Source organism: Eurytemora carolleeae, unplaced genomic scaffold (genome assembly GCF_000591075.1).
Source record: "Eurytemora carolleeae unplaced genomic scaffold, Eaff_2.0 scaffold286, whole genome shotgun sequence".
NCBI lineage: Eukaryota > Metazoa > Arthropoda > Copepoda > Calanoida > Temoridae > Eurytemora > Eurytemora carolleeae.
In genome coordinates this window covers 141,784-164,466 of record NW_019396322.1, presented here as the reverse complement: position 1 = coordinate 164,466, position 22,683 = coordinate 141,784, and the positions used below count along the sequence as shown (strand labels likewise).

Genomic DNA, 22,683 nt, shown 5'->3' with positions numbered 1-22,683 from the left:
AAATGAAACTAATGAATCATGGAAAACCAGAGCTCTCAATCTCATGGCAGACACTGCATCTTTCACTCACCTGGTACGACGAGTTATAATCCTCTGTCTTCCGACTCTTGGTCATAAAAAACTTTCATTTCGGTTTTAGCCCAGGCTGATCCTCTTTCCTTTTACCTCATGTCAAGCTGTGTCTCATACCTATTGACTTGAATTTTAATAGAATTCCTGGTCCAACGGTGACTTTGATTTTCCTGGCTTTTAAACATGCATTCAAGGCATGTTTTCTGGGTTGGCATTTTATAATGGATAAATCTCCCTACATGTGTATAGATGAGATTACTTGTTATTTGTCCCACTGCTATCATTAAATACAGTTTATTTACAAGGAAGCCTCTCTCCATTTTTACGAATATTTGCATATACTTTTTACGAAAGTTTAAAAGTTTTTAGGTTTTTATTTTACATATTAACGATTTTTCTTTTTTTCTTTACTTAAAAATTGTATTTTTTTAGAGTTTAAAAGTTTGAAGCAAGCCTAAAAATACATATATTTTTATAATTTTTCGAGTTTTTATTTTTACGTAGTTTTACATTTTTTGGTTTTTTTCTTTACTTGAAAAATTTTTTTTTTTTTTTTTTAGAGTTTATGAATTTGATTCAAATTAAAAATACGTATATTTTTTCATAACAAATAATTTTTCAAAGTTTTTAGATTTTTTTCTTGTATTTTTACATATTTTTGGGGTTTTTTCTTTACTAAAAAATTTTCTTTTCTTTAGAGTTTAAAAGTTTGATGGAAACCTAAAAATATATGCATATATTTTTAAATTTCATACCAAGTAATTTCTTAAAGTTAGGTTTTATTTTACGTATTTTTACGGATTGTTTCGGTTTTTTCTTTACTTAAAAAATGGTATTTTTTTAAGATGGTTTAAAAGTTTAATGCAAACCTAAAAATATGTATATTTTGGTAAATTTCATACCAAAAATTTTTTTTAAGCTTTTAGGTATTTATTTTACGTATTTTTACATATTTTTTCGGTTTTTTCTTTACTTCAAAATTGTATATTTTTTAGAGTTGAAAGTTTGAGGCAAACCTAAAAATATGTATATTTTGGTAAATTTTATACCAAATAATTTTTTTACGCTTTTAGGTTTTTATTTTACGTATTTTTACATATTTTTTCGGTTTTTTCTGTACTTAAAAATTGTATATTTTTGTAAATTTCATGCCAACTAATTTCTCTATGTAAAGTTTCTGTGTATATTACTTAATTATTAAAGTTTAGCCAAAATTACTTGGTTCAGCTAATATTTATTTCTTGTGAAATTCTTACCTAAATATTGTGCAATGTGCATTTTAAGATCATGTCCAAAGTATACGTTGCTAGATAACACACATATATTTCTACACTCTCTTTTATCTATACATTTCCGGTTACTTTTTAAAAAATATATAAGTTTGATTCAATATTCACGTGGATTGAATTAAATCAGAATCAGAAAAAATAGTTTTATATTTAGAGTAGATATTTTAGGTATGACAAAATTGGCCGGCCTATCCTTTTATTGTCGGTACAAGGGGACTGGTTATTCCTGGAGCATATTTAATTTCTAAGATGTTTAAAATATAAAAAATCTGAATAATTGTTCATTGTTTCATGAAGATAAAATATTTAGACTTAATTTAATCTATTTTCTTTGTTCGATATTTTTACGACACTTAGGTATAAAATTGGCACCTTCCTTCTCACAAATAGATGAATAATTCACTCCAAGGTTATAATGCAAGGAAAGTTAATTGTAGTTGGGTAGACTCTGCGTACATATTGAGACCAGTTCTCTCTGGACGGAATTTGTAAGCAAGAATATATGCATATCAGTGTTCGTTTAGTATCCTAGGAGGTTAAAAGCTTTAAATATGGATAATTTTGATAATTCGTACATTATAGGTTCCTATGACCCTAATATTTCATTGATATTTTATATGAAAGATGGATCCCATGTCAGGCTTCGACATCCGTCGTGTTTACATTACACTGCAGTACAATAGATACATGACACCTCTGAAATAACTTTCCTTGCATTAAAACCTTGATTCACTCCAAAATATTACTCACACAAATTTGCATCAACCTTATCTGTTAACTTTTTATTCTGTTCGTTTTGACTTTATAGTTTATTGAAACTGAACTTAAAAGTGTCTGTTTTTTGCATGTTTAAACTTCCCTGAACTATACAAGTGCAAAAAGTGCAGATTTTGTGAGATTTGCGTATCCGTAACTGCACAAAATACGCAACAGGTCGCTACAAAATGTTTTAAAAGAAATCTATTGCATAATTCAACACCTACACAGCAGACTCAAACTATACAATCTTCTCAACATTCACCATTTACACATCCAGGGTGTTCCAACAAGTTATGAAAGTATCTTTAGTATTGAGAATTTTCATTCAGTCGTAAACAGAAGGGCCCCTGGAAAAAAAGAAAGGAGAATGTCCACATTTCCATACAAAGGGAGGGGGGGGGGGGAGTGTTCTGTCCTCGTTTTTAATGATTTCGCTCTGATTTTTGCTCGCAGGCTAGAATTGTGATCTAGTTTTTGAATCAATAACCAAATGGGGGGAAGATGATTTGTCATATATCATTTATCCCGCATTTTTTCAAAAAAAAATTGAAAACTTTTAGATTCAATTTTGTCCCGAGCTTTAGTGTGGGAAGAAATATAATCTAAAAAGGCGAGAACCTTCGAGGAATAGAAAAAATTTAAGTCAAAAAACGTTATACCACGTCGTGCCAAAATAAGAGTGTTATAGGTAATTTTATGAAATAATTGCGCATTATCTTATTTCAATGGCTATTTCTAGATCAAATAAGTTTTAAAAAAAGCAGAAGTCAAAATATAAAGTTGAAAATATTTTGAAATATCCTGAATTTTTTTTTGAGAAAATCCGGGAACCAATCAAAACTTTATAGCACACGGGATATATAATGAACAGCTAATTTAACATTATAGCACGATGATTACTTTATAGCACGGTGCTATAATATACAACTAATTTAACTGTAAAGCACGAGGATTACTTTATAGCACGTTCATTATGAAATTCACCATGAAGTGAGTAAGAATGATAAAGTACACAATAGTTTCATAAAAGATTTTAAATCCCTATATTTATTTTTTTAGCTTTAGAATTACACATCACAACAAATTCTCTGACTGCGCTGTTTCAGAAAATACGCAGTTACGTTCTATAAATTTTGAAACAATTAGTCCATATTTCAATCACAATTGCTGTCTTTCTTGTACTTCAAATTAAATCGAAACAAAGATTTTTGTTATTTCTATAATATGCAAGAAAGAACTAGGCACACTTAACATAAATTATACACCAAATTATAAGAAGGTTTTTATGTTTGCTAATGCTGTGTAGTAGCTGAAGAAGATGGTTAAAGTTTAGGGACATTACTGGTCCAACTTTGTGACCTGATAGCTTCTTTAGATTTGCTTTTATGCAAAATATGAGAAGAATAAATTTATCCATATTTTATCTATAATTTATCAAACATATTAGATTTCAATTTAACGTGAAATTTACTCTAGTTTAACGTGTCTCGTTTTTCAGAACTGTCAAGTTTAGTGGAACACTCTGTATCCTGTAGATACTTCATGTTCAGAACTGTCAAGTTTAGTGGAACACTCTGTATCCTGTAGATACTTCATGTTGACTCATTCTACAATGAGCAATAAGTAAAGAGACCTTATATAATGCAATGAGTGGCAGAAATAAATTAAAATTTGGCTACAAGGGAATTGAGTCTTTGCCACAAACTCAAATTTTCTAATCTCAATATCTTTGCAACCCAATTTCTTAGACCCTAGATAGTTTAAACTATGAATTGTTTAGATGAAATATCAACGGTTTTAACCATCAAGTAATATAGGGATTAGAAAATTTGAGTTTCTGGCGAAGACTCAATTCCTTTTCTAGTTTTTTTTTTAATTTTCTAATCCATAAACCTATTACCCAGGTACCACTGTTCATCTTGCCAGGCAACATTTGCTACATCATGCATGATGTAAACCTTTGATTTTTCAAACTTGGACTGTTTGATCTAACAGAATTTATAGTTTCACATGTCTCAGGTCTACGACATTGTGTTGCAAAGATATTGTGATTGAAAAATTAGATTTTTTGGCAAAAACTTATTTCCTTACTGTGCGATAGAATCGGTGGGGAGTGCAATTCCTGAGCTCAAAACTTAAGACATGGTATCGTTATGAAAACCAATTATGAAACCCGGGTTTCAGGAATGGGGTTAGGCAGTTTTGTGGATATCAATATTTTTATGATGAAATATTATTTTATTTATTTCTCCATTTTTGTCGAATCTCTAAAATCAAAATCTACAAAATGTTAAGACCCCCAGAAAGGAAATTCGGGAGTTTCGTTTAACGATACTCTTTAAAACTTCGGGCTCTGGTGTACGCCACGTACATCACCAATCTATATACTGTTTTATCTATAGGTCCAAAATACACAAAAATAGTTTGATCCCTTTCTTTATTTCGAAAATCCAAGCCCAGACATCTAGTCGCAATTTTTTCCTAAACTTAGCTTTCTTTTCAATTGGAGTGTTTTTGATTAAAACTGGTTGGCTTTTAGGATTATCTTAAGGATATGAGCAGTTTTTTAAAGAGAAAACAGGATATTCATAGTGAAAGCAGCAGCACATAGCATATTGGAAGCAACAGTACATAGCATAGTGGAAGCAACAGTACATAGCATAGTGAAAGCAACAGTACATAGCATAGTGGAATCAATAGTACATAGCATAGTGGAAGCAACAGCACATAGCATAGTGGAAGCAACAGTACATAGCATAGTGGAGCAACAGTACATAGCATAGTGGAAGCAACAGTACATAGCATAGTGGAAGCAACAGCACATAGCATATTGGAAGCAACAGTACATAGCATAGTGGATGCAACAGCACATAGCTTAGTGGAAGCAGCAGTACATAGCATAGTGGAAGCAACAGTAAATAGCATAGTGGAAGCAGCAGCAAATAGCATAGTGGAAGCAACAGTACATAGCATAGTGGAAGCAACAGTACATAGCATAGTGGAAGCAACAGCACATAGCATAGTGGAAGCAACAGCACATAGCATAGTGGAAGCAGCAGCACATAGAATAGTGGAAGTAACAGTACATAGCATAGTGGAAGCAACAGTACATAGCATAGTGGAAGCAAGAGTACATAGCATAGTAGAAGCAGCAGCACATAGCATAGTGGAAGCAACAGTACATAGCATAATGGAAGCAACAGTACATAGCTTAGTGGAAGCAACAGTACATAGCATAGTGGAAGCAACAGTACATGGCATAGTGGAAGCAGCAGCACATAGCATAGGGGAAGCAACAGTAGATAGCATAGTGTAAGCAACAGCACATAGCACAGTGGAAGCAACAGTACATAGCATAGTGGAAGCAACAGCACATAGCATAGTGGAAGCAACACTGCATAGCATAGTGGAAGCAACAGTACATATTATAGTTGAAGCAACAGCACATAGCATAGTGGAAGCAACAGCACATAGCATAGTGGAAGCAGCAGCACATAGCATAGTGGAAGCAACAGTACATAGCACAGTGGAAGCAACAGCACATAGCATAGTGAAAGCAACAGCACATAGCATAGTGGAAGGAACAGCACATAGCATAGTGGAAGCAACAGCACATAGCATATTGAAAGCAGCAGCACATAGCATAGTGGAAGCAACAGTACATAGTATAGTGGAAGCAATAGCATATAGCATAGTGGAAGCAAAACTACATAGCATAGTGGGAGCAACAGCACATAGCATAGTGGAAGCAACAGTCATATCATAGTGGAAGCAACAGTACATAGCGTAGTGGAAGCAACAGCACATATAGTGGAAGCAATAGCATATAGCATAGTGGAAGCAAAACTACATAGCATAGTGGGAGCAACAGCACATAGCATAGTGGAAGCAACAGTACATATCATAGTGGAAGCAACAGTACATAGCGTAGTGGAAGCAACAGCACATAGCATAGTGGTAGCAACAGTACATAGCATAGTGGAAGCAGCAGCACATAGCATAGTGAAAGCAACAGTACATAGCATAGTGGAAGCAACAGTACATAGCATAGTGGAATCAACAGCACATAGCATAGTGGAAGCAACAGCACATAGCATAGTGGAAGCAACAGTACATAGCATAGTGGAAGCAATAGCATATAGCATAGTGGAAGCAAAACTACATAGCATAGTGAAGCAACAGTACATAGCATAGTGGAATCAACAGCACATAGCATAGTGGAAGCAACAGCACATAGCATAGTGGAAGCAACAGTACATAGCATAGTGAAAGCAACAGTACATAGCATAGTGGAATCAATAGTACATAGTATAGTGGAAGCAACAGTACATAGCATAGTGGAAGCAACAGTACATAGCATAGCTTGAAAGCAACAATACATAGCATAGTGGAAGCAACAGTACCTAGCATAGTGGAAGCAACAGCACATAGCATAGTGGAAGCAACAGTACATAGCATAGTGGAAGCAGCAGCACATAGCATAGTGGAAGCAACAGTACATAGCATAGTGGAAGCAACAGTACATAGCATAATGGAAGCAACAGTACCTAGCATAGTGGAAGCAACAGCACATAGCATAGTGGAAGCAACAGTACATAGCATAGTGGAAGCAACAACACATAGCATAGTGGAAGCAACAGCAGATAGCATAGTGGAAGCAACAGTACCTAGCATAGTGGAAGCAGCAGCACATAGCATAGTGGAAGCAACAGTACATAGCATATTGGAAGCAACAGTACATAGCATAGTGGAAGCAACAGTACATAGTATAGTGGAAGCAACAGTACATAGCATAGTGGAAGCAACAGTAATTAAGTATTACTGTATCAGTATTTATACGTAATTTCAAGTTACACTTTATTCATGAAGAGCGGTATGTCCAATTCACAAAGGTATCGCAAAGGGTTCACAAAAGTAAAAAGATGGTACAATAACATGGAAATCCATCAAAAGGCATCATAATTACACTAATTCTTTTTGAATTTTATTATTCTAAATATATTGATTTAAAACTAATAATTTATGTATCTAAATATATTTTGATCAAACCGTAAAAAAATCTAAATTTTCTCTTCACAATTAGAAAATGTAGAAAACACATGACTGTCAGATTTGAATTAACATATTTGCGAATGTATATACGGCAAATTATGCAGAATAGGATATGCCCAGGTTAGAAAAGCAAATTTAAATATTCTTAAATTCATTTATTCAGGTTGTCAGGTTCTAAAGGACGTAAACGGAAAGTACATACATGTACATTGTACATTATACATGAAGAATATACAGTTAATAAACTAATTCAACATTCTTGTAAAAACTTTGAGAATTAAAATGGATAATATAATGAAATACTTTCGGTTGCAAACATTTGTGTTAAAAAACACTATTTTTTAAAAAAAACAATGAACAAGATGGACAAGATGAACAAGATGAACATAATAAACAAGATGAACATAATAAACAAGATGAACAAGATAAAAAGATGAACAAGCTGAACAAGATGAAAATATGAATAAGATGAACAAGATGAACAAGTTGAACAAGATGAACAAGATGAACAAGATGAACAAGATGAATAAGATGAAGAAGATGAAGAAGATGAACAAGATGAACAAGATGAACAAGATGAAAAAGATGAACATAATGAACAAGATGGACAAGATGAACAAGATGAACAAGATGGACAAGATGAACAAGATAATCAAGATGAACAAGATGAACACGATGAACAAGATGAAAAAGATAAACAAGATGAACAAGATGAATAAGATGAAGAAGATGAATAAGATGAACAAGATGAACAAGATGAACAAGATGAACAAGATGAACAAGATGAACATGAAGATGAACAAGATGAACAAGATGAACAAGATGAACAAGATGAACAAGATGAACAAGATAAATAAGATGAACAAGATAAAAATTGAATAAACAAGATGAACAAGATGAACAAGATGAACAAGATGAACAGGATGAACAAGATGAACATAATGAACAAGATGGACAAGATGAACAAGATGGACAAGATGAACAAGATGAACAAGATAAACAAGATGAACAAGATGAAAAAGATAAACAAGTTGAACAAGATGAACAAGATGAACAAGATGAACAAGATGAAAAAGATGAACAAGATGAACAAGATGAACAAGATAAACAAGATGAACAAGATAAAATTGAATACACAAGATGAACAAGATGAACAAGATGAACAAGATGAACAATATGAACAGGATGAACAAGATGAACATAATGAACAAGACGGACAAGATGAACAAGATGGACAAGATGAACAAGATGAACAAGATGAACAAGATGAACAAGATGAACAAGATGAACAAGATGAACAATATGAACAGGATGAACAAGATGAACATAATGAACAAGACGGACAAGATGAACAAGATGGACAAGATGAACAAGATGAACAAGATGAACAAGATGAACAAGATAAACAAGATGAAAAAGATGAACACGATGAATAAGATGAAGAAGATGAACAAGATGAACAAGATGAACAAGATAAACAAGATGAACAAGATGAACAAGATGAATAAGATGAAGAAGATGAACAAGATGAACAAGATGAACAAAATGAACAAGATGAACAAGATGAACATGAAGATGAACAAGATGAACAAGATGAACAAGATGAACAAGATGAACAAGATGAACAAGATGAACAAGATGAACAAGATGAACAAGATGAATAAGATGAAGAAGATGAACAAGATGAACAAGATGAACAAGATGAACAAGATGAACAAGATGAACAAGATGAACAAGATGAACAAGATGAACAAGATGGACAAAATGAACAAGATGGCCAAGATGAACAAGATGAACAAGATAAACAAGATGAACAAGATGAAAAAGATAAACAAGATGAACGAGATGAATAAGATGAAGAAGATGAATAAGATGAACAAGATGAACAAGATGAACAAGATGAACAAGATGAACATGAAGATGAACAAGATGAACAAGATGAACAAGATGAACATGATGAACAAGATGAACAAGATGAACAAGATGAACAAGATGAACAAGATGAACAAGATGAACAAGATGAACAAGATGAACATGAAGAAGAATAAGTAAAAACTAATCCTTTTAACCCACGTAAATTTCAATGCTCTGAAACGGTATACGCCCTTTTTAAAATACATTAAGCACTCAATAATTGCGCTCAATTCTTTGATTTTATCGCATTTCAGTGTGTGAACAAAGTATCGAGGAAGAAAAGGGTACAGATTGCGTATTGGATGCGTAATATCCAAGATCTTGAGCGTATGTTTGTCTGTCTGTTCATCTGTCTGTTTGTTGGTAATTTATATTCTTGGGTGCAGCTTCTATACTCACTAGTTCAGATCAGTCTCTTTTAGCATCTTCAGGAGTTCACATCTCCTCTTCCTTTCCTCTATAGGAGTTAACATCTCCTCTTCCTTTACTTTATTGGAGTTCACACCTCCTCTTCCTTTTCTTTATAGGCGTTAAGATCTCCTCTTCCTTTCCTTCTTCAGAAGTTAACATCTCCTCTTCCTTTCCTTTTCAGGAGTTAACATCTCCTCTTCCCTTCCATTCCTTCTTCAGGAGTTAACATCTCCTCTTCCTTTCCTTTTCAGGAGTTAACATCTCCTCTTCCCTTCCATCTTCACATCTTCAGTAGTTCACATCTCATTCTCCTCTCCTTCATAGGAGTTCTAAACTAGTTTCCTTCCTTCCTTCCTTCCTTCCTTCCTTCCTTCCTTCCTTCCTTCCTACCTTTCTTTCTTTCTTCCTTTCCTTCTTCTTTTCTAGGAATTAACATCTCTGTACTTCCTCCTTATGAGCTCAAATCTCCTTTCCCTCTTTCCTTCCTCATAGTTAATATTTTCTTTTCATCTTCTTACTTCATTAATCCTTTCTAAAATATTTTTTGTTGAAATCTTACTTTATGTCTTTACTTCAATTCTTTTCTTTCTTCTCATTTCCTTCCGTCTTTCTTTGTTAAAATCTCACTTCCTCCTTCTCTGATCTTCAGAAGTTGAAATCCTTTTTCATTTATCAGCCTGAAATTGTGTTGACCCAATCTTCCTTTAAAAATTCACTTTCAAAGCACGAATATAAATAATACAAATTCCTTTAAAAAATCACTTTCTCAGTAAGAGGAGAATATAAACTCTAAGGATTGGGAAGGTTGAATAAAAACATTTTTATAAAATGTTCACAAACTATAGGGAATATTTTCATGTTTTTAATTTTTTTAAATAATTACAATAAATGGTATATTTTTAACATATTATAGTTTTATTCTCACTTAAAGGAAATGATTACTCCTCTCAAACTATATAATTTTCTAATCCATATATCTTAGCAACCTGATGGTGTAAACGTTTTTTTCTCAAACTTTGGCGAACTTTTTCAAACATTTTAATAATGCGGACATACTCAGTATCACTAAACGATCATTTACAATGAAAGATGAATTATCATTAGAGGTTTTCAAATTAAATAAACCGGGCGTGATCATAAATAAGACCAATTAACTTCTTCAAGATAATTAACAGTCAATGATTAGTCAGTTTTTATTATAATTAATCAAGAATTAATAATTTAAGATTCAATTAATTTTTGCAGAAGAATTTGCAAAAAATCAGCAATGGCAGGGGTTCTCGAGAGAAAACCTTCCAGTTCACTTTTCAAGGAGACTTCGGCACAAAGGTTGGTTAATATTATCATTATCATCACTATCATCATCATCATCATCATCATCATCATCATCATCATCATCATCATCATCATCATCATCATCATCATCATCATCATCATCATCATCATCATCATCATCATCATCATCATCATCATCATCATCATCATCATCATCATCATCATCATCATCATCATCATCATCATCATCATCATCATCATCATCATCATCATCATCATCATCATCATCATCATCATCATCATCATCATCATCATCATCATCATCATCATCATCATCATCATCATCATCATCATCATCATCATCATCGTCATTATCCAGATCAAGATCATCGTATCGTCATCATGATTATGATCATCTCTTGTTAACACGATGATTATGATCATTATCATTATCACCATCATCATCATAATTATAATCATCATCATTATAATCACTACTTTTACTAGCATCATCATCATATTTATCATAACCTTACATCTGTCTATCTATATATCTTTACTATATGACTATCTATCAATTTATTGCTTTATCTATCTATCCATCTATCTAAATCAAGCATCTAAACTGCCTTTGTGCCTACATGCACTGTACAATGTTCACATGCCGGAAGGTTTCGCTCTGAAGGGATTAATTGCAAAGGACATAGGTGGCTTTTTTCTTGATAGATAGATAGATAGATAGATGGACAGATAGATAGATAGATAGATAGATAGATAGATAGATAGATAGATAGATAGATAGATAGATAGATAGATAGATAGATAAACAGTGACTGACCATGATATAAACGTTAAAAGACACGATACTAACATTAAACAGACATGAAACAAACATTAAACAGACATGATACAAACATTAACAGGCACGATATGCAAACATTGACTGACATGATATATACATTGCCGAAAGCATACAAACATTGACAGACAGGATACAAATATTGACAGACATGATACAAACATTCACAGACAAGAAACACGATGCAAACTTTAACAGACTTGATACAAACATTAAGAGGACACAGAGTACTAACAGCTATACAGACAGAATAATAACTATATTTAATGCTGAGCCATATTAAGATACCTATCAACTACTCAGTAGACCATTTTGCAGCCTAGATCTTTTTATATCTGTCCCCCCCCCNGATATTTTAATAATACGAAAAAAAAAGTAGGGATTTTTTCTAAAAATCACAACATTATGTCCATTGCACACAAAATTTTGACGAAAAAAATAGCTTCCATCAAACTAAAAACAAACATACGTTTTGGACAATAGGAATGTATATTTTAAAACTTATTTTAAATTAAACTTTCAAATATTCTATCTTTGTAAGTTTAGACGATTATCTGCATCTCAATAAAAATACGCAAATATATAGGATAAAGACGCATGCTGTAAAGCCTCTACGCATCCATTCAAATGGAATTTAATGACGCAGAATTTGAATTTAATTGACATTAATTGCCCACACAATAAACCACCCTTAGGTTATCAATTAAAAACATAAACACAGCAAAATGGTTTCAAACGCACTCTTTCTCATTTAATCTCCTTCTCAACCCTCACTCCTTTCTCCTTCTCAACCCTCCCTCCCTTCCCCTTCTCAACCCTCACTCCCTTCTCCTTCTCAACCCTCACTCCCTTCTCCTTCTCAACCCTCACTCCCTTCTCCTTCTCAACCCTCACTCCCTTCTCCNCCCACCCCACCTTCCCCAAGCCTCCCCCATTCCTTCCAACCCTCCATTTCCCATCTTTCCCACTCCTCCTCATGCCTCACTATCCCTCCCCATATCATCACCCCATCCTTCCAATTCCTTTCCTTTCCTCCTAATCCTCTCATCGAGGGGAGGAAGGCCAGTCACAACAATTTCTCGTCCGAGCCACATTCTCCTCATTTTCTCGTCCGAGCCACCTCGGAATCCTCGTCCTTCAATTATTTTGTGTTAAAAAGTTTCCAATTCTTGAAGATAAAACTATTTTTTTTAATCTGGCCACGTAAGGGCATAAAATATTGATGGACTAAAAGTATTGCAATGATTATATCATGTTGGAATCTTCAAACCCATGAGAATGATGTCAAACTTAAATCTCTTCTGCCTCCGTACTGGCTAACCTTCGTGATATAAAATAAATAGCAAAATATTCGGCATGCCTCTGCCTATAATTTTCCCCATGGAACCACCCGGAAAAATTCGATGGTTTTCACTATAGTTAACAAAAAGATTGAAGTTCTATAAACTTGAAATTATTTGCGGCATTCTACACCAGAAATATCTGAAAAATGCGCGTAAAAAAGGTGAAAATTTTTAAAGACGTTAAACTTGGAAACTTTTATTCAATTGAAACTTTTTTTCGATTTACAAAAATTTGATGTTTCATTTATGCCCTAACGTGGCCCGATTCTTTAAAAATAGTTTTATCTGGGAGGATTAGACACTGTTGTGGTTGACCTTCCTCCCCTCCCTCATCTCTCCCTCCCTCCCCATCCTCTGCTGTTTCCGATGGGAAATTATTGTTTACTTTAGTGTCCACTGTCCACAATTAACCGTCGATATTAAACCATCGATACCCTCCCCCTCCCTCCCTTCTCCATTGTATCGTGAAAAAAATACCTTCTTCCTGAATAATCATATTCTCCAGTGTGCAATATGCAAGATAAGGCATCATAAAAACATTATTCTACAGCACATGGAACATTATATACAGGGTGTCCCACGAAACATGACAGTTCCATAATTTGTTAAGTTTTTCAATACCAAAGAGAATAATAAAAAATATTATATGGCAGTCATATTGTAGTGGAATTGATTGTAAAGTAAAATATATTTGATTAAAAGATTTGTTGAACGAAATAACTTCAAATTTAACATCTATACGTAAGATGACAATTCGTGGTACACCCTGTACATACATATCAACGTATGTATTGTAAAGGGGTTTTATTTTGCCCTGTAAATTGAAAATATTAGATTGTTGCATTAAAAGATGTTCTTTTTATAGAATTAATTCGAAATTCATTGAACTTTTTAAAGACCTGTTAATGGGCCTTTTATACCACTAATTAGAACTAAGAGTGTTAACATCGATAAGGGACTGTAAACATTATGAAGCAAATAGTTTTATACTATGAATATATATGAAATATGAAATTTAAAATCCGGTGATGGTGATGAACCAAACCTCTGTAGAGTAAAAATAGCAGATGTTAGTTTCACATTTATTGAAAATATATAATTCGGTCTGGGTTGACCCTTGTCAGTTCTAACGATATAATAACCATCAAAATCGATAAAAAAATCTAAAAAAAATCTGGTTTCTCCTTTTTCTCCACTTTCTTTAAAGCAACTTCAGAATAAGACAATTTTTTGGGAATTCATCCTCTTAAAATAAAACTGATCAACTTAATGTGGAATGTCAAATTCTGATAAAATATTGCTATTAAGAAAGAACCTGAGTTCGAATAAAAATTATCAATTTTTTTTAAATATCAGAATTTGATTTTATTAACTTGGGTCTAGTCGTCTTCCTATCTTACTGTTTAATGGATCCCACTCTACGTTGGTATAGCGTGCTAAATCTAAATGGGATTATAGAATGAAGATGAGTATTGATGCATACTTGTATAGGGGTCAACCAGGCAGTCACGTGCTCTGGGGTGGGGGGGGGGGAATGGAAAAAGGGGATGAGAAAAGGAAGCGGGCGATTGTGAGCGATCTTTTGAATATTAGGGCAAAAATTCTAATTATTAAATCTAAGAAAGAAATAATAATTGTTGCAATTGAACTAAAACATATTAGAAATTATTACAAACGATAAACTTAGCGTCAATACCACGTTTTGAGGATCGAGACAACAAAAATAACAATGTTACTTTGTATCTTATTAATAATGGAGCCAAAAAAAACCGTTTTTTATTTGGTGAACTATACAGATTTTAGATGGAGTAGATAAATTGTAAGATAAAAATAGATAGAAAGATAGATAAATAGATTCATTAGATAAATAGATAGATTGATATACGTCTACATTAGATGAATAGATAGATAGATATACGTCTACAATAGATAAATAGATAGATAGATAGAAGGATAGATAGATGGGCGGATATATTATATCTAAAACCCTATTTTTCTGTGTTCAGCGGGAAAATTAGAACTGTCTTTCCATCGAAAGTTGCACTGCTATATAGTTAGGCCTTGTTTACCGCCTGATTATATTGGCAGGCCTAGAACACTAATCTTAAGCCAGACTTCCGGGGAGGGAGGGAAATAAATGCAGTTGAAAGGGGAATGCCTGACCTCTATCTATCATATCAAAACTAAATTGTCTTCGAATCATATTTATCTATTCATCTAACCCAATTGGTTTAGTTATGAAAACAATATATGTTCAACCTTCTCACAGTAGTACATAATATTATGCTCAACCTTCTCACAGTACATAATATTATGCTCAACCTTCTCACAGTACATAATATCAAATTATGTCATTCAACAACTGTTAAATTTATTTTCCTTCTTCGACGGTTATTTTTAAAGGAGCTCAGCCTTGTTTTCCTCGGAATGATGGTTTCCCCAGTATTTATTTATTTGCATGGTATGGGTTACCTACAAAGAATAATACTTCAGAGACGACTGTACAGACTTTATACTGTCAGTTTCTTCATATTCATGATTCCCTGCAACTGCAAACTTGTTTGTTTCTTTGTCAAATCATTAAATAAGCTAGTAGATTACTGTATATAAGGCAAACAACTTGTCTAACTTCTTTTTCTGTCGTCTTTACAGTCTCATCCTTTGTGGGTTACCCTGTTTATATATATTAACACATGTTATATTATTTTACAGGTGAATCTAGCTATATTAGCACCAGTTCACAAAACATTAGTTTTTGTTAAATACTTAAAAAATAAAATGCATTAAAACCTGAATTTATTTTCTAATTTTAATAATTTTATTTAATCTATTTAAATTGTCATCGATTATCTTTCGCCACATTTGTATATAGTTTATATTTTATAATATTTTTTAATTAATTTGTTTTGAATTTGATTATTTCTCTTGTTGCTTGCGCAACTATCTAAGAAATCCGCGAACCACTTACAGTTTTCAAAATCCGTTAAAACGTTTTCTAAACAAATAAAATATTGTAAAATATGAACTATATACAAATGTTGCGAAATATAATCGATGACTATAGGTTGTAATATCTGAATGATTTCTTTGAAATTAAATTGATGTTATATGGTCTAAGTCATATGTTGCAATTTTCTGAATTTGTACGGCGCTAAGTTATTCGGTATGAGACGTCTTTAACAATTTTCTCCTTATAGACGCAACTGATAGAAGTCAAATTAGTGGCGATCAAAAGCGCTTTTTTATTGCATTAAGCATATACCCCCTTTCATTTTTCGCGAACACTCCCTTTAAGCGCGCCTTTATTTCTTAAATTATTGGTTCCCTGTAACTATGAACTTGTTAAATTCTAACAATTTTAGTCTTTAGATCCTTGAATTTTAGGCGTTTAATTAAAGTCGTATTCTATGTGGATAACCCCGTAGTGTGTAATTGGAATAATATCAACAATAATAATCATTAACATCATAGCATGCCTCCCTTTTCATGTATTATGCCATTTTTATTGTGCTCTCATGGCTGCCTTAATACAATTTTTCCTTAAAACTTAGATTCTTTATGTTTAATACCAATACCAGTTCATCACAGTTCAGACTGCCTAATTCTGTTGCATATCAATGGGTACACTAGATGGGCTGGTACGGTAAAGACTAAATCGGTATTCTGGTACAATTTATGCAACTTTTGAACCAATGTTATTTCCATTTTTGAGTTTTAAAAATAGTTATGTTTTTGCACACTTTTGTTTTCATTTACAATTTCTTATATTCTGTTCCATTACCTACAAGCAATTCCATTTTGTATTTTAGCATGTGCTAATTTGCAACACGCTTGATTAAGCCCCCTTGCATTCTTTTACATTCTGTTGCGTTGCATCCCCCTTTCTGATATTATGTTCCATGATTGTAGGTTTTGAATAGAATAGAATATTTTACTTTGAATATTCAGCTGAACATGATATTCTGAATATAACGGGAAAAAGGGACCATTCGGAATAAAACATGTAAACAATAAATTCTATTTTAAAATTGACTGAAGACCGAATCATAAAAAGAACTGAATTTTTAACATACATAAAGGGGGTTTTTCTATATATATAAAGTAGTAATCTCTGCTTGTTTGTTTTTGTGTGTCCGATCATACTCAAAAGGGGGGGGGGGGGGATTTGACCTTTTGCAATATTTTAGATATATGCAAGCTAAAAAGAATTCGCGACGGGAGCCCTTTTTGTGTTGATTGATATTTAGAAAAAGCTGACTGATTTATAACGATTAGCTCTTTAACATAAAAAGTAGTATCTTGACTTTAACAAGAACATTGACTTGAATATTGATCATTAAATTGCTAGAAAAATGTTACAAAATTTGTTTTTCACCCAAGTACAGATTTGAACTGTTCAACATGATTAAAGTATGCTGTTCAACTTGACTAATATTTTTGTTCAAGCTGACTAAATGTTTAATGTTTAGGTTTCGTCGTGAGAGTCTAGAAATGTGGGAGAAGATACAAACTGAAGAAAAACACGAGGTAAAATAATTTGGAAAATACCAAATATTCATTTTACAGTTTTTTTTCTCATATTTCTAAACCCTTTTCTTCTAAACTCACGGACTCTTTTGACAAAAAAAAATACCCTAGGACCTTTCTTGGGACAGGAAAGGTTATAAGAGTATAGACGGAGGGAAACAAATCCAACTGTAAAGTAAACTTATAAATCTTCCGGTCTAGAAATTTAGATAAAATACCAAAGTATTGTCGAGATTCAAAATTCTCAAGATTAGTTTATTTTTGTCGATACAGGGAATTATCAAATAGTTCGTACAGAAAATTAAGAGAAAAAAAGAAAAAGAGAAGAAAAATAAAAAATAAAAGATTAAAGATAAAAAATAGAAAAAAATTGTTATTAATTATATAAGAAAAATAGCTATACAGAAAACATCTAATATCTGTTTTTTTAGGGTCACCCATTCAAAAGCTAAATTTATTACAAGAAAGAAAAGTGCAAAGTGCTTTCGAAGCTTAGATAATAATTAATAAATAAATTAATAAATTAATTTTTAAGGATGGAGAGGAAAACAAGGACGGAGAGGAAGGATTGGACAGGATCAAACAAATTGCTGCTCGAAGAAGAAGTCTGATAATCCTCAAACCATCGGAAAAATCGGAAACCCAAAAGTAAAGTTTTTTTTTCATTTAAAAATGTTCAATGATAAATGCTCAATATGACGATTAATGAAATTCTTTAGTAAAAACAAGTCCTGAAAAAAGTTGTTTAAAAATCTTTCACAGAGATCTTTTTTTGTTGGACTTAATAGCTTGATAGAAGAATATTAGTTTTTGCAGGAAATTTCTCTTCCTCATATTTTAAACAGATGGATGTTTTTACTTATTGTATAATTGGGGTGGAGGAATGTATTGATATAAAACTGGATAGATGGATAGTTGAATTAATATATAGACGGGAGGAGAAGGATAAATAGATAGATGGATAGATAGATGGAGAGATAGATGGATAGATAGATGGATAGATAGTTAAATGAGTTATCTAACAGATAGATAGATATCGAGATGGAGTAGATAAATTGTAAGATAAAAATAGATAGAAAGATAGATAAATAGATTCATTAGATAAATAGATAGATTTATATATATATATACATATTTCTAAATACTTGGGACATAAAATGTCGTCATCCAACTATGAGTTTGGTCCACTTTAGTATTTATTCACTTTGAGTATAGTGAGGTTAATAAACGATGAACAAGCGAAACGGATCGTTCAAAGAAATGTAATAACGGCCATTGTTTTTATCCACTATGCAGAAGGCCCAAATGACATACATTATTACAATGATGTGCGTTCGCATGATTAATAAGGTTAATGAAATAAAATTCTTGAATTGATTTATCTGTTTCAATAAATACTAATTATGGGTTTTTACCCTGTTAAAACATAATCCTTAGTTTCCATCAAAAGGAATGAAGTCTTTGTCACAAACTTTGATTTTTCTTAACCCTGCATCTTTGCAAGCCAATGTCGTAGACCTTAGATATTTCAAACTATAAATTCTGATAGATCAAATAATCAAAGTTTGAAATATCATAGGTTTACTCCATCAGGTTGCAAAAATAAAAGGATTAAAAAATTTAATTTTTTTGCAAAGGCTCGATTCCTTTGATGCAAATTGATCAAAGGCTCATGAATTATATTCGGACATAAAATCAAAGTGACCAATAGAGATTATTACTTTATATGTAAAGATATATTTATATTAAAAATGATATATTTACATAGAAATATGATTGTTTAGAAAAGACGAAATATTCCCTCGGAGAAGTTTGAGTAAATTTGTGAAAACCAAACCTGCTGTTTGGGAAATAAAAGAAAAGGTATTTTTGTTTATTTAAATTAAATTTTAATCCAGAGTAATAGTATCGATTACGACTTCACTATATTACCTGTATAAAAATGGCCTAAATTTTCCTTTGACAATTTTTGTGTCTTTTATAATCAGTCTTTGATGCTTTTTGCCCAGAGATTTGGCATTGTTTGTGGCAGTAACAGGGTTTTTATTTTATGTTTTTTTTAACAGGCTCCAGGAGAATCTGACATATTTTATAAATTTTATAATTATTATCTTTAAAAGTTTGGTTTTATTAAATTTTATAATATTTTTACTTACTAGACTTAAGTTTTCGGGCGCAAGGATTTAACCTGTATTATTTTAAAACTGCCATTTATCTTTGAACATCATAAAAATTTCGCAGATTTTTTTTTCAATTGAAGGTTTCCAAACAAAATGAGATATAATTTTCACAAAAAAGTGCACCATTTTGTTCTACTGTTTTCATACTGCAGTTGTAACTTGTAAGAAGTAATTTCTAGTGTTCGGGTAAACCAGAAAATGGAACATGATTCCATCAGACATCAAAGATTCTTCTACTGTGAGTATCTTAAAAAGAAGATATGACGAATATAGAAAGAATCCGTGACCTGCTGTAAGAGATATGCAAAACTAAGAAAAAAACAAACCAGAAAGAACAATCAGCAACTCAGTCAACTAAATCATCCTCATAACATCTCTATATTTTCTGCAGGAGGAGGAAGAGAAGGAGGAGAAGAAAGAAAAAGGAACAAAAACAAAAGGAAGCTTGAAACAAAAACCAGAGGAGGTTGGTTTATAAGAAAATAGAAAGTTATTTAATAGAAACGTTAATACACAAGAACAGTGTCACATTCTTAAAGGGACTGTAGAAGTAATTTTAAATGACCCTCCATTTAAATAAAGAGCCTGTCTGATTCACAACGGTACCCTTTAAATCTATCTGATCAATAATGCATGGAATACGTCGTCGTTATTTTAGCTTGAAAATGTCCTCCATTGTCTTTAAAGCAAAATGTACAAAGAAGAAACGTCACAATTAAAGTTTAATCAATTTTCAAAGAGGAAACAATGGACATCTCGTGCACAGTTGATCAGACAACACTTATAAGGGTACCGTTGTAAATCAGACATCATGCTCATAAAGGAAAATCAAATTGGAATAAATTGAATGTTGATAATAATGATGATATTAATACTAAAAACTTGCGCGTGTGAAACATATATTTAATCTTTTATTATTTAAGATATCGTTTTCAGAAGTTGAAAATAAACAAAATGCTTAAAAATGTGTATTTTCATTTTAAATAAATCTGTTTGTCTAGAAGCTGGAGACTGAAGAGAAGAAACCAGTAAGAAGAATAGGAGAGAAGATGGCTCCTGGTCAGAATATTAGAAAAATATAATTAACGAGAGTTGATAGTTTCGTAAAATATACCGTTGTAAGGCCGGACTATACACCTTATTAAAGATTTGTTTGCAGGATTCATGACGGTGCCTGACAATATGATCTTTGTCTTCAATAATAAATAAATTCCGTTTTTTATTTCATCGTTTTGTCTCTCGGCACTCTTATATGGAAAATCACAATTGAAAATTATCGAAAGTTTTATATATAGCGTTGTGAATCCGGCTTGCATCTCTTTGAAATTAATAGATAGCGTTGTGAATCTGGCTTGCATCTCTTTGAAATTAATAGATAGCGTTGTGAATCTGGCTTGCATCTCTTTGAAATTAATAGATAGCGTTGTGAATCCGGCTTGCATCACTTTGAAATTAATAGATAGCGTTGTGAATCCGGCTTGCATCTATTTGAAATTAATAGATAGCGTTGTGAATCCGGCTTGCAACTCTTTGAAATTAATAGATAGCGTTGTGAATCCGGCTTGCATCTCTTTGAAATTAATAGATAGCGTTGTGAATCTGGCTTGCATCTCTTTGAAATTAATAGATAGCGTTGTGAATCCGGCTTGCAACTCTTTGAAATTAATAGATAGCGTTGTGAATCCGGCTTGCAACTCTTTGAAATTAATAGATAGCGTTGTGAATCCGGCGTGCAGCTCTTTGAAATTAATCATTAGTCCCTTTAATTAACTTTAGCTTAATAGATTTAAAGATTTTCTTGGACAGGGATGTATATTTTTCAGAAATGAGTTTGGAGAGTCAGGGGGGATAGAATTTTTTAAATGATAAGAAAAGATTAAGAAAAAATCATAAGGGGGAAATGTTTTTTTCGAAAAAATATCCACCCCTGTTCTTGGATTTGTTCCATATTTCCATTTAAGCGCTTGATTTAGTCTAACCTATCCCTATTCTATGTTCTTATCATTATGGCATTATGTTTTAACCATGAAAATATATATATATAAAATTCATTTGTTTTTAATTAAATGGAATTAATAATTACGTTGGTCGATTATATTGATCTTTTAAAATCAAAATTTTCTAAACCGCAGATTTTTTTCTGAAAAATCAAAAGTTTCTGCGTATGTAATAGGACAGGAATAATAAAGTCAAAAATAAATCAATATTTTTTTAATGTGTATTGTGAACTGTGAATACTGAATATAGGACTTTGAAACCCACTACTTTTTCGGTCATTTTAATTAAGAATTACTGTAGCGTAACTTTCGAAATGTTTAACTCCCTAAATTGACTTCAAGTGACCTTCCATTTATGAAGAGGAATGTCCAATTCTCAACAGTACCCTTTAAACCTTTGTCCGGACGATGATTAGGTAGATACCCTCATTTAATTGTATATCTGAAGATCGAGTACCAAGACTCGAGGTTAAAGTGTACACTGTACTCTCCGGGCTAGTGTACACTTGCGCAGTTTCTTGGCATTTAATTTTCCACTTCATGACACCACCCCATTCACAGTCCTATTCTAAGTCTGTGATGTGTGGCATTATACTAAGTAGCCTACACACCACCTATCAGGATGGCTGCCTTATGTACTTCCATATCTTGTGCTCATATTGTGATTTATTTATTCTTGTGTGAAACTTATGTTTTTGAGAACCTAAGGCTTCCATGCTTCAGAGACAGCGCTTTGACGCCTCCCATGCGATATAATGATTAACGTTATAAACGCTCGTTCCCGTGGGACCGACGCTCCTCTGGACTGGTTCGCATTCCTTATCTCTCTTCTGTCCTTTGTCACGCCTGGTAGGTGTGATGCTCTCTTGCTCTTCACAAGACTGACCAGCCGGAGTAAATAAGAATATCTACGAAATCCTTGATCAAGCAAGGTTTAAGGGTATCGTTATAAATCGGATATGCCACTCGAAATTACCCTTACAGTCCCTTTAGGTTCTTAGCTTT

At 32.6% G+C, this 22,683-nt stretch overlaps 1 protein-coding gene across 1 annotated transcript; it reads left to right on the top strand.

The window, feature by feature from the left end:
- Positions 1-10,721: 10,721 nt before the first annotated feature.
- Positions 10,722-21,732, top strand: LOC111700917 (cilia- and flagella-associated protein 251). The gene is made up of 6 exons (XM_023471997.1): positions 10,722-10,826; positions 17,444-17,501; positions 18,037-18,149; positions 19,286-19,364; positions 20,073-20,147; positions 20,683-21,732. The coding sequence occupies exons 1-6, from the start codon at positions 10,765-10,767 to the stop codon at positions 20,761-20,763; spliced, it is 468 nt and encodes a 155-aa protein (XP_023327765.1). The 5' UTR covers positions 10,722-10,764; the 3' UTR covers positions 20,764-21,732.
- Positions 21,733-22,683: the final 951 nt, after the last annotated feature.

What these genes read in the sequence shown, in the direction of transcription:
- LOC111700917 (XM_023471997.1), top strand. Translation starts at nt 10,765, where the DNA reads ATGGCAGGGGTTCTCGAGAGAAAACCTTCCAGTTCACTTTTCAAGGAG. An exon ending in GAAAAATCGGAAACCCAAAA is followed by an intron (nt 18,150 to 19,285) that starts GTAAAGTTTTTT and finishes ATGATTGTTTAG; the next exon opens with AAAAGACGAAATATTCCCTC. An exon ending in TGAAACAAAAACCAGAGGAG is followed by an intron (nt 20,148 to 20,682) that starts GTTGGTTTATAA and finishes CTGTTTGTCTAG; the next exon opens with AAGCTGGAGACTGAAGAGAA.